Source organism: Odocoileus virginianus, chromosome 9 (genome assembly GCF_023699985.2).
Source record: "Odocoileus virginianus isolate 20LAN1187 ecotype Illinois chromosome 9, Ovbor_1.2, whole genome shotgun sequence".
NCBI lineage: Eukaryota > Metazoa > Chordata > Mammalia > Artiodactyla > Cervidae > Odocoileus > Odocoileus virginianus.
This window is the reverse complement of record NC_069682.1, coordinates 6,595,502-6,610,427: the sequence shown is the minus strand read 5'-3', so window position 1 is coordinate 6,610,427 and position 14,926 is coordinate 6,595,502. Positions and strand designations below refer to the sequence as shown.

At 38.1% G+C, this 14,926-nt stretch overlaps 1 protein-coding gene across 3 annotated transcripts in view; it reads right to left on the bottom strand.

The window, feature by feature from the left end:
- MACROD2 (mono-ADP ribosylhydrolase 2) overlaps positions 1-14,601 on the bottom strand; it is a 2,170,814-nt gene extending 2,156,213 nt beyond the window's left edge. For 2 of the 3 annotated variants that reach the window (XM_070471908.1, XM_070471910.1), the window contains exons 1-2: positions 14,286-14,601; positions 6,814-6,930 (exon numbers count right to left, since the gene is read on the bottom strand). In XM_070471908.1, coding sequence (XP_070328009.1) covers positions 6,814-6,930; positions 14,286-14,331 — 163 coding nt within the window. In that variant the 5' untranslated portion in view covers positions 14,332-14,601. The remainder of the gene's footprint in view (positions 1-6,813; positions 6,931-14,285) is intronic. The other variant, XM_070471909.1, reaches the window with a different exon arrangement.
- Positions 14,602-14,926: the final 325 nt, after the last annotated feature.

Below are 14,926 nucleotides of genomic sequence, written 5' to 3'. Positions count from 1 at the left end.
AATACAAGGACAATTTACATAGCACTTAGTGGCACACAATGCAGTGTGCAATAAAACATGTGTTGTTAAAACTGTGTTGGAAAGTAGTTCAGAAGACCAAGGGTGAGATAAAGGCAGAGGAAAAACAAAAACCATGTAGTGAATTATGAATCCCTATATAACTTCATATTCTTTTTTTCTCCATTTTAGAAGTTAACCTTATTTCACAAATGTCTGACTAAACTGATTCTTACACCTTCACACAAAATACCACTACACAAAAATTGTTTATATTTTCACACATTAGTGTGAATGTCATTTATCCTCAAAATTCTCTTCTTCAGCTTAATTCTTCCATGGGAACCTAATTCTTTATCTGTAGCCAAGTTCTTTTTTGAAGCAAACTAACAAACTCAGTAAAGGGCTTAAACAGGATATAATAATACGATAATTTCTAGGCTGTTTTATGCATCAAAAATCAATAATTGCAAAATAAAGGCAGTCAGAATACCTTAAAATTTTTCCACACTTAAAACTGTTGTTATATAATAGGTCTAAGCTTCTACATTTACACTCATTTAACTTAAGTTTTGTTGACCTTTAAGCACACAGAAATTAAAATAATGATGTTTAGTTACTAAGTACTACAAATAACAATATACAATGTTGATGAATGCATGTAACACATGAATTCTCATCCTTGGGTCAACTAACTAGTTATCTATCTATACAGTAGTTTTGCAAAATCTCTACTGTTATTTATCATTAGGCTATTTAACCTTTAAAAGAGTAAGACTGACCTTATAATACAGAGAGGAAAAGTATTTGCTATCTACATTAAAAACAACTGGATTAATTTCTAAGGCCATCATTCCCACATGAATCTTTATAATTCAGTGAAAAAAAAGGTGAGAAGACTAAAAATAATGTATGAAATGAAATATCACCAGGCAAATAGTTTATCATTCAAGTCACAAAACAAATACTTATTAAATATCTACAGTGCATCAAGCATTATGCTAGATGCCAGGGATATAAAGGAGAATTAAGACAGACAACATGGTCCCTAAGTTCACAGTAATTAGTCTTTATAAGGAGATAAATCTTGATCAGATAATTCTATGATTGAGTACATTAAAAACAAACCGTTACCAATGCTGTATGAAAGTATTTAACGTTAAGAACCTGTTTCAGAGTAAAGGTTCAGGGAAGATTTCTGGGAGAATAGAAAGGTTTCGATCTGAGAACTGAAAGCTGAGATGTGAAGATAAAAACAAAAAGATAAATAATCAGCAGTTGGAAGGAGCACAGAACATTCCAGAAAGAGAAAGGACAGTGTGGCTAGATGCAGAGACCAAGAAAAAGGGTGATATAATAAGAGGCCAAAAGGAGAAAGCCCAGATCATAGAAGAATTCGGATCATTTTAGGATTTTAGTCTTTAATCTGTGTGTGCTAAGTCACTTCATTCATATCCAACTCTTTGTGACCCTGTCCTTGGGATTCTCCAGGCAAGAACACTGGAGTGGGTTGCCATTTCCTTCTCCAGGGGATTTTCCCAACCCAGGGATTGAACCCAAGTCTCTTATGTCTCCTGCACTGGCAGGCAAGTTCCTTACCACTAGAACCACCTGGGAAGCCCAGTCTTTAGTCTACCTTTCACTTCTGGAGTGAAAAATATCTGTTTCTAATATAAGCTCTACTTGGGCAACATATTCACAGGTAATGGAAACTTCACAAATAAATGTTAAAAGAATAAGCCTGAGTGATCTTAGTTACCTGAGGCAAAAAGATATTTGTTCTTTAATTAAATTCATTTTAAGATCATGAAAAAAATGGGGGAAAAATCACCACCCACTGAAAACAAAAGATTTCTACCTTAAAAGGTAGAGGTGTTTTGCTCTGAGTTTTCCTCTGCTTTTATAGATTATTTTACTTTTAAAGCATAGTGCTCAAACTGAAAATAATATTAAAAGGAATCAATATCAAAAGACTATAATAGGAAACATACCTTTCCAATTTTTATAACCATAGTAAATTCCATCCTGTTATAAATACCATGTTTCCAACTTTTTAATCATTTTAAACTGTGGCCTGTCTTCCAAACAACATTAAATATTTAATAAAAATAGTACAGTTAATACAGTTTAAAAATCTGTAGCAAAGCCCACCTCATCATAGTTACTAAAATTTTTAAATTTGTTTTGCCATATGGTCCCTTAACCCATCCATCTGATTTTCAGCAACATAATTATATTTTTATTTCCTCATTTCTGGTGATTAATAAATATACTGACATTCAAGAAACAGTTATTGCTAATTTACTAAGGATAAAAATACAGGGCTCCGCACGAGAACTGAAACATGACTAAGATACTCTTTCTTTGATGATGTTTGAATATCAATAGTCAACTTGGGACATAGGTAAAATATAACAAAATTCAAAACATTGAAATAAGATCTCAATGTGATAGACTCAGGAATTTGGACTTAATTTTTATTTCTTTGATCAGCCATCACCTCTTACAAAAGTTAGCATATTTTTTGGTTTGCCGTCACCTCTTTAAAAAATCATTCAAAAGTAGAAGTTAGAAAGAGAGCAAATGAGGTTGAAATTCTAAGTTAATCAAAAGAAACAAACACATGTCTCCAGTCAACCCACAAATCTCAAAATATTTCTATACACCTCAAAAAATGGAAATTCAGACTTATAAAGACTTCACAGTTCAGGTATTTTCTAGTTAAATGTTTTCAAATGACCTATAAATCAGATTTGAATATTACATATAAGATATGAAATATCAAGTTTCTAAATGACCCTTTTACTATTTTGTCATACCTGAGTAAAATAATTTTATAGTTTCCACCTAACTCATCTTTATTATTTTAGGGAACTTTACAAAGAATGGATTAGGCAGACAATATATGAACCTAGCGATCAGTCTTAATCACCACAGAGAGCAATAACCAGACATTATGCAAAAAGAAGTATAATAATCTATAAAGTAATCTTTTCAAAAAATAAAACTCAAGTCTTGCCAAGCCTCTGGATTTAACTACCAGCTTGGAAGAAACACAGGGGGACAGAGGAACATGCTAAATGACACAACAAAGATGCACTGAGTAAAACCCAAAATGTGAGAAATTCTATAAGACAAACAGCCTACTTTTTTCAATAGATAAATTGCAAGAGGCAAAAGGACAGAAAGAGAAGAAACTACAGATTAAAAGAGACTTATGAAATATATTAAATGCAGTATGTGAACCTTGTCTATATCTTGAATGAAGCAAACCAACCATACAAGTAAGCAAAACTCTTTATGAGATAATAAGAAAAATGTGAATAATAACTGGACATTTAACCAAAGAATTCTTAATTTTCACATACAGTAGTATTGTGGTTATAGTAAAATAACAAAAATGTGCCCTTACCTTTTAGAGATGCATGCACAGGCACACAAACATGTATTTACAGATAATGTTGGTAAGATATACAGGAATTGCTCCAAAATAGTCTGGGAGAAATGTCCAGGGAGCACTGATACACATGACATAAAACTAATCATTATTAACTGTTGAAACTAGATGGTGGGCACATAAAGGTTCATTATACTAGTCTATTTTTATATATCTTTTTAAGTGCTCGTTTTAAAGTTTAAAAACAAATAAAAAAGCATTGTCCTTTGTAGACTGTTAACCTCTGAGGCATTCTGATAGAAGTACTAACTTAGCCCACCTAGGCATAAGGCACTATTACAGGTGCTAGAGAAATAGTATAATAGGAGAAACAAGTATTTTAAAATTCCATACAACACAGCAACTGACAAAAGAAACAGAATTATTACATAATTGCTAACCAGAGGAAGAAGTAATCAGAAGCATGTAATTTCAGAGATTTACTAATAGTAGTTGACAAATATAAGCATGAATAATAAGCAAATGGGTTTCTGGGTATCAGTCTTCTGGGTAATCTCCCATTCTTTCTTCTATGGGTCCCTGCTGCTGCTAAGTCACTTCAGTCATGTCCAGCTCTGTGGGACCCCACAGACAGCAGCCCACCAGGCTCCTCTGTCCACAGGATTCTATAGGCAAGAATACTGGAGTGGGTTGCCATGTCCTTCTCCATCTACGGGTCCCTAACTTTCTGATATTATCAAACTAGTAAGTCAAAGTAAAAAATATCATCTATTTCCTTCTTCCTTTCTGCAGAAACACTGATTTTATATTATTTGGCAATTTTTGGTTTCCTTTTGTTAAGACAGCTTAAAATTACAACAAATACATTTGGCCACTCTCCTCATTTTTATTTAAATGTCTATTACAATAAAATAATAAGAAGCATTTAATTAAAGAAAAACTGAACAAAACTAAGAAAAACAATTTTAAACAATAGCCTGAGAACATTCCATGTGATCATGGACATCAAGGCCAAAATGGTCTTCCATAAAAACACAGATAATAAGCAATAAACTATTAAACTTAAAATTGGAATATTATGCTTATGCTAGCCCAACAAATATTATTCCTTTCCTACAAATCAGAAACTAAATGGCATAGACTTATAAACAGACGTCTTTTAAAACTTAGTTTGAAATCTTATACTTAAAAGATTAAATTATTATAAATACCAATACCTACTTATATATTAATACATACACATTTATAAGCAGTGGCTTAAACACTTTAAAATATAAAAATATACTATATAATTGACCTTTATCATTTTTCAAAGATTTATATTTTTAAAGGATCTTTCAAACTAATAAAATACCAAAACTCTCTTGACTAATGTTTCAGTATAATTGAGCACTGGATAGGTAACACTGGAAGAAATCACAGTGAAAGATATATATAATGCAAAGAAATTAGCAGTATTATTCCATTTCATGAAAAAGAGAAGAGACCAGTCACCAATTTCTGGGTCACGATAAAGTAACATTAAATGGACATAAAACATTGTTTAACAGAAATACAATTCTGATAACACCACCTAGTTCCTCATGAAAAACATTCACATTCAAAAAACTTGAAGAAACAAATGAAATATAGACAGCAGTTGTAAATCACTTACAGAGCTCATACTGGGAGAAATGATTAAATAATAGACTCTTGTTAGGGAATAACAATGTGAGGTGTTACTCAATGTATCTTCTCTGATTGGGGGAAATATTTTGGTCTGTGGTATCAGAAAATACCCAACTCTTGAGTTCTCTAACAACCCAGTTCAACCCTAAGTCTCTCACGCTGAATAGTCAAATACAGCAACCAACACAAAGGCCAAGCCTCTACACAGACATGAGCAGACCCAAAACTGGGTAGTGCAGCCTACGTATCACTATTGCTTTTTCAATTCTTCTGGCAGCAACAGAAATCTACCTGTTTCAGGATGCAAAATTTAAATAGATCATCATCCTTAGAAAATGACCACCTACAACAGCAATGAAGAAAGAAAATCAGATAAATGAAGCACAAGTAAAAGAGAGATTCACCTGTCAGAAAAAGTAAAGCTTAAGTATTCACTATCAGTTTCTCATAAACAAACAAAAAAAAGAGACCAAAACATGAAGAGACACATGGCCCTAGTTCAGACAAGGCCCAGAAATCTGTCCTTCTGATCTATACACTTTTCTTTACACAGCACTGTCTTCTCTCAATGATGTATTAATTCAACCATTATTTAAAAAACTGCATTTGCTGAAGACACTGGGCAAGCAGGTCAGATGTGTACATCTCAATCAGCTTGTTCAGTGACCCCAAAAGAACTGGGGGTACAGCCACTACCTCATTTGCCCAAGGTCACACATGTTTCCAGGCAGAGTAAGCTCTGAAAGAACCCACAGGCTTTGCTTTCCTAGAAGAACAAAATTCTCTCTAAAGCCCAAACACTGAGGTAAACGTGTTCTCTGCACAGACACCAAAGGCTAATTTGGCTGCTATTTCCCACAGATTTTACCCATAGGAATTCCATGCTAGTCTTCTTGATCTGGGTCCATAGTATACTCTATTAATTCCCTGTCTGGAGCCACCAGGGAAGCCCCAGTCTAATACCACAATCTATGAAATTAGAAGGTTCTAAGTCCCTTTCATAAAATTAGCTTTCATTCTCAATATTTATATATCCTTAAAAAACATCATTTCTTCTTAAATTTCACAGACTATTAACACCAATGAGTACTCATTCAGAGATAATATGTCAAACATCCATCAAATCTCTTATGCTTTTTTAGAACTGTTTCCATATACCTTTCTAATACTTAATAGTTCATTTATATTCTAACACATATATTTCCCTGAAACAATCTGGACTCTCATTAGATCATAAAAACTTTAAGAGTGAGTTAACTTTGTCATACAAATACTTAACAGGTAAGCATATCATATCAGACAACACATAAACTCTTCTCTAAAATTACATGAAATGTTATTTGGGTTTTCTCTGTTCTTCCTAATACACTCTTTCAACTGTAACCAATTCTTAAAATAACTTTAAAAATGAACCCAATCAAAACAAACTCAACATGCCATCTCACCAAAGCAGCATATCCCTAATATAATTTGCTGCAAACACTACTGTAGAATAGTTTAAGTAACTGTAAAAAAGTACCACATAAATGTGGTATACTTCTGAACATGAATTATGTTAATACAATTTCTTAAGTTTAAATAACACAGGGTAGATTGCTGAAAACAATTAAATGACAACCAATTATTTCAGATAGCAAAAATGACATCTCTTTATTAAATGCTAGTTATTCCATTCTATCACCAATTGTCCTGCAGAGGTCACAAACAAATAGGAAAGGTATCCACCTGAAAAAACGTTCTGAGAAACTTACCATCATTTTGGCTCTTGCCCTTCATCTCCTCTTTCCACGATGGGATGGTGTTCAGGCGAACATAATCCCTTATGTATTCTTTGCGTCTCTCCTCTATGGTCATCTTCAGCAAACGTTCTTGCAAAATAAAAGCAGAATCTCCATTTGTATTTAACTTTTATGTTCAGGAATTATTTTATAATTTAAATATTAACCATGTTAAATTAACCAAGAGTTGATGTGGGCTTGAAGAATACCAAAATACAAATCTAGTGACTCCATATTTGAATGGAGTCAAATTAACACTCAGCAGGCAAAAAAAAAGATCAAAGCCTGATGAGGAAAACATTCTTGTGACAGTCCAGAAAGAAGCTCTTTCAGATATCTACTGGCAGTCCACTATGTGCCAAATGATACATTTATACACTGCAGGGACAAAGGTGACCCTTAACTCTGGAGGAGTTCATAAGACAAAAGGGGAAATGGGCAAGATAAAAAATAATAGCTACATAAATAAAATAAAAAATCCTAAGACAAATACATACGAATGCTAAAAGCACAAGAAAAGCAACCACCAAGATATTCCTTAATTCTATGATGCCATCAACAATAAAAATGCCCTTTCAATTTAATAATACCTTCGTGGAGGTGATATAAATAACACTTTATAAGTCTTGATTCTAACATTATAACACTTTTTAAACACTTAGAATTAACAACAGCTGATGTCATTTATAAAGAACTCACTGTGTGCCAGGACCTTCATATGTATACTTCTATTAAAATAATCTTTCCAACACTCAGCAAAACTGATAGTATAATTATTTGGAGTTTGCAGATAGGGAAATGAAGCACATCAAAGTTCAGCAGTTTGTTCAAATCGAGAGAGCTTTCCATTAAAATCCACATAGATATCTCCATCAACAACTATAGCCTACACCATTAGCCACTATACTGTACTACCGTCTCAGGGAAAGCTCCCCAAGATGTGACTGCAGCAACGCCAGGCTTCCCTGTCCATCACCAACTCCAGGAACTTTCTCAAACTCATGTCCATTGACTCAGCGATGCCATCCAACCATTTCATCCCCTGTCATCCCCTTTTCCTCCTGCCTTCAATCTTTCCCAGCATCAGGGTCTTTTCAAATCAGTTGATTCTTCACATCAGGTGGCCAAAGTAGTGGAGCTTCAGCATCAGATCTTCCAATGAATATTCAAGACTGATTTCCTTTAGGATGCACTGGCTTAAGCTCCTTGCAGTCCAAGGGACTCTCAAGAGTCTTCTCCAACACTACATTCAAAAGCATCAATTCTTCAGCACTTAGCTTTCTTTGTAGTCCAACTCTCATATCCACACATGACTACTGGAAAAACCATAGGTTTGACTAGACGGACCTTTGTTGGCAAACTAATGCCTCTGCTTTTTAGTATGCTGTCTAGGTTGGTCATAGCTTTTCTTCGAAGGAGCAAGCGTCTTTTAATTTCATGGCTGCAGTCACGATCTGCAGTGATTCTGAAACAGTCTGTTACTGTTTCCATTCTTTCCCCATCTATTCTCCAAGAAGTGATCAGGCTGGATGCCATGATCTTAGTTTCTTGAATGTTGAGTTTTAAGCCAACTTTTTCTCTCCTCTTTCATCAAGAGGCTCTTTAGTTCTTCTTCGCTTTCCGGCCTAAGAGTGATGTCATCTGAGGTTATTGATATTTCTCCCAGAAATCTTGATTCCAGCTTGTGTTTCATCATGACATCCCGCCATTCTGCATGATGTACTCTGCACATAAGTTAAATAAGCAGGGTGACAATATACAGCCTTGACATACTCCTTTCCCAAATTGGAACCAGTTCATTGTTCCATGTCCAGTTCTAACTGTTGCTTTTTGACCTGCATACAGATTTCTCAGGAGGCAGGTCAGGTGATCCGGTATTCCCATCTCTTTCAGAATTTTCCATAGCTTGTTATGATCACACAGTCAAAGGCTTTAGCGTAGTCAATAAAGCAGATGTAGATGTTTTTCTGGAAATCTCTTGCTTTTTCTATGATCCAGCAGATGTTGGCAATTTGTCCTCTGCCTTTTCTAAATCCAGCCTGAACATCTGGAAGTTCTCAGTTCACGTACTATTAAAACCTAGCTTAGAGAATTTTGAGCTTTGAATAAACTATTCAAGAATAATTTAATGAAGGTATTAATACAAGGAGGAAAATGGCCACAAATTTGAAAAGTAACTGGAAACATAAAACAAAAATGCAGAGAAATCTCTATACCATGCCAAGCAGTTTAATCTTACCCTAAAAACTGTTTTTTGGGTGCTGTTGTTGTTGTTTAGTTGCTATGTCCAACTCTTTAAAACCCCATAGCCTGTAGCCCACCAGGCTTCTCTGTCCTTGAGATTTCCCAGGCAAGAATACTGGAGTGGGTTGCCATTTCCTTCTCCAAGGGATCTTCCCCACCCAGGGACCAAACCTACATCTCCCGCGTTGGCAGGCAGATTCTTTACCGCTGAGTTACCAAAGAAGCCCTTACCCTAAAAACTATACCACTAATATTCAAAGTTGATTATGCATATCCTAGATGGTGCATAAAATGATCTACTAGGATACGGGGTGGGGGGGAATAATGTAAAAATTCTGTTTAAAACTAAGGGAGTAACAAGTTAAGATTTACTAATATTCAATGCATAAACTGACACTGGCATCCTCACTCATTTTGTTATGTCAGCTGTCATGTATCACGTACTTTACCAAAGGTCTCCATGATGCAGAGCAACTGACAGTCATACTCACACTCTCGATTCTCTTTCCGCATACTATGAGGTACAGTAGTTTAGGTAAGTGGTTTTAAGGATAGTATTTCATTTTAGGTAATCTAATCCTCATAAAATAATCAATTTAAAAGATTCTTTCACAGAAATAAACTGCAAAAAGTATTTATGTAAGGGCAAGTGAACAAAAATTGGGGAAGCAACATTTTTCCCTGCTCCTAGAACCGGCTTACATGTGATATATTCAATACTACAATACTTCAGAGTCAACACTATATTGAATTTAAGACCTCTAGGGCATTCAAGTTTAAATCAAGAATCTGGAACTCAGGAGAAAGAAAACCAGCCTAGTGATTTTGGAATTCATAACCTAAAATTCTAATCCTACAGTAAGTTCATACAGAAGGATAAGACAGGAAAGCAAATCTCAAACAAATAACATTTAGGGAGTGGACACAAAGAGGTGAAAATAAAACAAAACAGATGTCACTGGGGGTACAAGGTGAATCAGTGTCCCAGTAATATAGAAACCAGCAAAGAAAAGCGTTTTATTGAGGAGAAGAGGGGAAATCTTGTCAATTGCTATAGGAAGATCAGGAAGAATGAAAATTAATAAGCCACACATTTTTATCACCTGGGTCAAAAACAACACTGAAAAGAGAACAAAATGGTCAACAGAGACATCTGGATTCTAACGCCAAATCATACAAATCTATGTGATCTTGGGTTACTTAATCTCTTTACATCTCTCTTCTTCTTGAAGTAGGCCGGTAGGTATTATTCCCAATGTATAGATGAGACAACTAAGAGAGAGAAGTTGAATAATTTATCTACAGATCCACAGCTGGTAAGCAATACAACTAGGATTCAAAACCAGGCAAATGGAGTTCAAAACTCAAGAGAGAGTGCTCGGGCCTGGTGCACTGGGAAGACCCAGAGGGATCGGGTAGAGAGGGAGGTGGGAAGGGGGATCGGGATGGGAAATACATGTAAATCCATGGCTAATTCATGTCAATGTATGACAAAAACCACTACAATATTGTAAAGTAATTAGCCTCCAACTAATAAAAATAAATGGAAAAAAAAAAAAAAATCGAGAGCTTTGAGTGCAAGCTCAAAGCTTACAATATACTACCTCATGAAGTTGTGAGAATTAAATAAGACAATTCAAGTATGTTACTTAAAACAGTGCTGGGCACACAAAGACAGAACTCAAATAATAAGTTTTTTTTTTTATACCAGTACCACCATCATTGTTATTACTGCGTGACTTTAGAAACATTAGTTTCCTTAAAGCATAACTGAGATCCAGGAGACTGAGGGACTGAGAGAAGTGAGAATAGCAACTCCAAGGGGAACCCTGTGGAAGGAAGGCTACCTTAGGGTAGAAGAAACTTAATCATTGTTATAGGCTAAGAAGAGGAACCCAAAGACACTGAGAAATTAAACATACCCAAATGAGCATAAATGACAATACAAGATCTCAAAGAATACAGATGATATAAAGAGCACAAGCAGACGGGTTAACCTTAGAAACCAAGGGAAAAAAAAGTGTTTCCTCTAAAAAAAAGGAAGAAAGCTGAAAACAATGGACATGTAAAGAAAGAGACTATGGAGAATGATGTTATGACTGTTCATCTGTTCATGACGTGTATTTTCTCCATGAATCAAAAAGGCAATGGCAAACTTCTCTGGTGGTACAGTGGATAGTTATCTGCCTGACAACGCAGGGAATATGGATTCGATCCCTGGCCCAGGAAGATTCCACATGCCACGAAGCAACTAACCCTGTGTGCCACAATTACTAAGCCTGCACCCCCAGAGCCCGTGCTCCACAAGAGAAGCCTCCGCAATGAGAAGCCTGCTCACACCAACGAAGAGTAGCCCCTACGCTGCAACTAGAGAAAGCATGCACACAGAAACAAAGACCAATTGCAGCCAAAAAACACACACACACACAAGGGAATGTCATCTGTTTAGTATAGGAGGTTGGGGTCTTGGTGAAAAAGGAAGCTTGAAGGGAACTGTAAATATGAAATAATCACAGAGGAAGAAAAGTGATGACTGGGGTTTACCAAAGCACAACCATAAAAGATCAGATCACTGACATGGAAATACTGCAATATCAACAATCAGGATTGAAAATACTATGAAGCAACTTGTACTTTTTAGTATCAGAGTATCATATGGGAAAGCAACCTGACCTCTGTCATTCCATTTACTTAAAAACTCAACTATGGACACAAAATAAGACAACAAGATAAAACACTGAGATAATTTAACTTTCAGTACTTAAAATGATAATACACACTGAGTACTTTTGAATTAGGGGGTGCAAATTATTAGATCAACATCATTTATTTAACCTATGTGGACTTGAGAATTCCTTACTTATTTAAACAATGACACATACTGGAGGCCACAGTTATATACACAGTCTCCAGTTTTACACAAAACTTTTCCTTAAGGGATGTTTCAGCTTTGCAGTCATACTTAGTATATGGTATACTGAGTTAAAATATGTTTATAGAATGCCTTGACATTTTAATGAGGTAGGTAAGCCTTCCTTTAGATTTAAATAACAGCTACAAAAATATGATAATACCCTCTTCACTGCAATTCAGAAAAAGGTCATGCATTCCATCAGCTTCTTAATAACGACTATCCTGGAAATCCTTAGCTCCTTCTTGGTGGTACAACATAAGATACAGAAATTTTTATTGAAATATAGTTGATTTACAATATTATAAATACTACTTATTCCAAAAATAGATATCCTGATTAAGACACTGACACACTAAAATGTCTTCAAGGCCATAATAACTTTCTCTTTTAACATTTAACTTCATGTAAAAATAGGTTAATTTTGGACAAGAGAAAAATTTACTTTGTTAAACGCGTTCTTTAACTGTGCATTTGCTTCTCTGTTAGGATATATTAATTTATTAATATCTTCTATTATTATAAGTAAGAGAAGAAAAAAATCAAGACATTAAAGTTTCTAAAATGCTTGTTTATCACAGTCTAACAGTGTATATGTTAAATGAAGGAACCGTCATAACATTGTTACTTTAGGAACATTATTATGGAATAAAGATAGTTCTTAAGTAATTAATATAATTTCTTCAATTCTTCATCTATTGAAAACAATCTCCATGTCTTTCACTATTCTGCCTTCATTATTATCAATCATAGCAATCTAATATTTCAAGATCATTAATAAAAATGGGCATAAAAGATTTTTCAAAGCTTAGAAGACAAATTCTTGTTGAAATTCAAATAACTTCTACTGGGAAAACAAAGCAAAATTATTTCACACTACTTTATATATCAATAGCATTTGTTTTGCAACACCAAAATTTAGTTCTATATATGTCCATAATCATTAAAATGTAATTAAATGGTATACAACAATATTTAAAGACCCTTTTAATTGGGTCCTTCAGTTATGCTATGTTAATTCTTGCCAGTAGTTAATGTGGAAAAATAAATCCCTATTAATCCCTTTATTCATGCGCTGTTTGAAGTAAGCTCTATATTAAAGGATTCTTTTCCCACATTCATTCCCTTTCTTTCATCCGCTGCTTGGCCTTATTTATAAAGACCAGGAGCTGCAAAAACAATCCACAGGTTTTAAACATCTATTATCAAGGAAATCAACTTTCACTCTAGTCATTCTTTTATCCTTGTTCTATAAAGAAGGTAAGGTACTTAGGAGAGAGTTGCACTTCTGTCACTCTTGACATACTCTAAGTTTAGTATATCTTAGCAGTAGCACTGCAAGTACTTTTTACTACATTTCTGTATAATTAGCTAATTTTTAAGAAACAAAGAAAAAACTGCAGAGACTCTTAGAATATTGCCTAACTGATGCCAAAGAGAAACGGGGGGGGGGGGGGGGGGGAGATGGTTGAGTCGCACACTTCAGTGTTTTATCGACCTCAATGCCGCCGTCAACCTGACTAATGTGGGCAAGCTTGGATCGCCACAAAACTCAGGGGTAGGCTCACTCACAGAGTGACATTAGTCTCATAATCTTACTCGGAGCAACTTCAGACCGTGACGGAATTGAGAGGAAAAGCACCGCGGAGAAAAATCCATTCGGACTTCTCCAAAGGCACCTAGCCTCGCGGACCAGACACGCTCGCTTCAGGTGTCCCCGGAGATCCAGGTTCCAAAAGTCACACTGCGGCGGGCGCAGAAGGAAAGGCCCTGACTGAACACCCAGAGGCGGGGACGCCCGGCCAGCGGAGCACAAGGGAGCGAGGCGAGGGATGACCGGCTGAGGCTCCGCGGGAGCGGGGCAGCATCAGCAGCGGCAGTCCGGCAGTCCGGCCGTCTGCCGGCGGGCACGTGTCAGCGGGACACCTGGGCGGGGAATCCCAGAATCCCGGCTGGGGTCCGGGGACAGGGCAGGGGGCTTGAGGGAGTCCGGAGGAGCCCAGCGGCCGCCGCGCAGAGGTCCGCACCGCCGGCTCGGCGAAGGTGACCGGGCGCAGCGGGAGGCGGAGAGGGGCGTGCGCCCACACGTGCGCGAGCCGCAGGTGCCCGGGGGTGGCGCGTGCACGCCGGCGTGCGCGCGTGTACACACACGGACCTGCCGGGAAGGCGGCACCGGCTGGGCGGGCGCGAGGCAGGAGCCGGGCGGAGCGCGCCGCGGCACACAGACCCCTGACCCCCGCCCCCAACCCACCCCGCCGCCCGACCCCCCAGGACTCGACGGCCGGGTTACCTTTCTCCTCTCTCCACACCTTTTTCTTCTTGTTGCTGGGGTACATGTTGCCGTGGGGGTGGCTGGCTTTAAGCTGCAAGTTCCCCAGGCTCACGGGCAAACAGGGTGTGTGTGGAGTGGGAGGGTTGGGAGGGGGCACTCGGGAAGGAAAAAGTGAAAGAGGCGCCGGGTCCCGCGCCGCTCGCCGCTCTCCAGTCGCCGCCCTCCTCCCTCAGCCCGCGCTCGGCTCCGGCTCCCACCCGCCTCAGCCCCACGGCCGCCACCACAGCAGCACCTCAGAGCCTGTCAACTAGGTCACGCCTCGCGCTAACCTAACACCCGCGCAGGCCCCGCCTCCCAGCCGCTAGCCAGCGCCGCCTCCCATTGGCTGCACCGCCCGCCGCTCTCCGCGTTCCAGCCGCCGCGCGCCCCGACTTCGGCACCAGGGCGCACGCGCAGGCGCAGGCTCGAGCCTGACGCCGGAGACGTTAGGGAGCTGGAGGGGGCGGAGCCAGGGCGCGAGGGGGCTGGAGGTGGCTCACGACTGGGGCGTGGCGTGGGGCGGCCACCTGGGAACTCCGAGAAGAGCTGGGCTTCGCTCCGGTTTCGCTGCGCAGGGAGAACCCGAGGGCGTGGCCTACGGGGAGGGCTAGGTGCGCCAG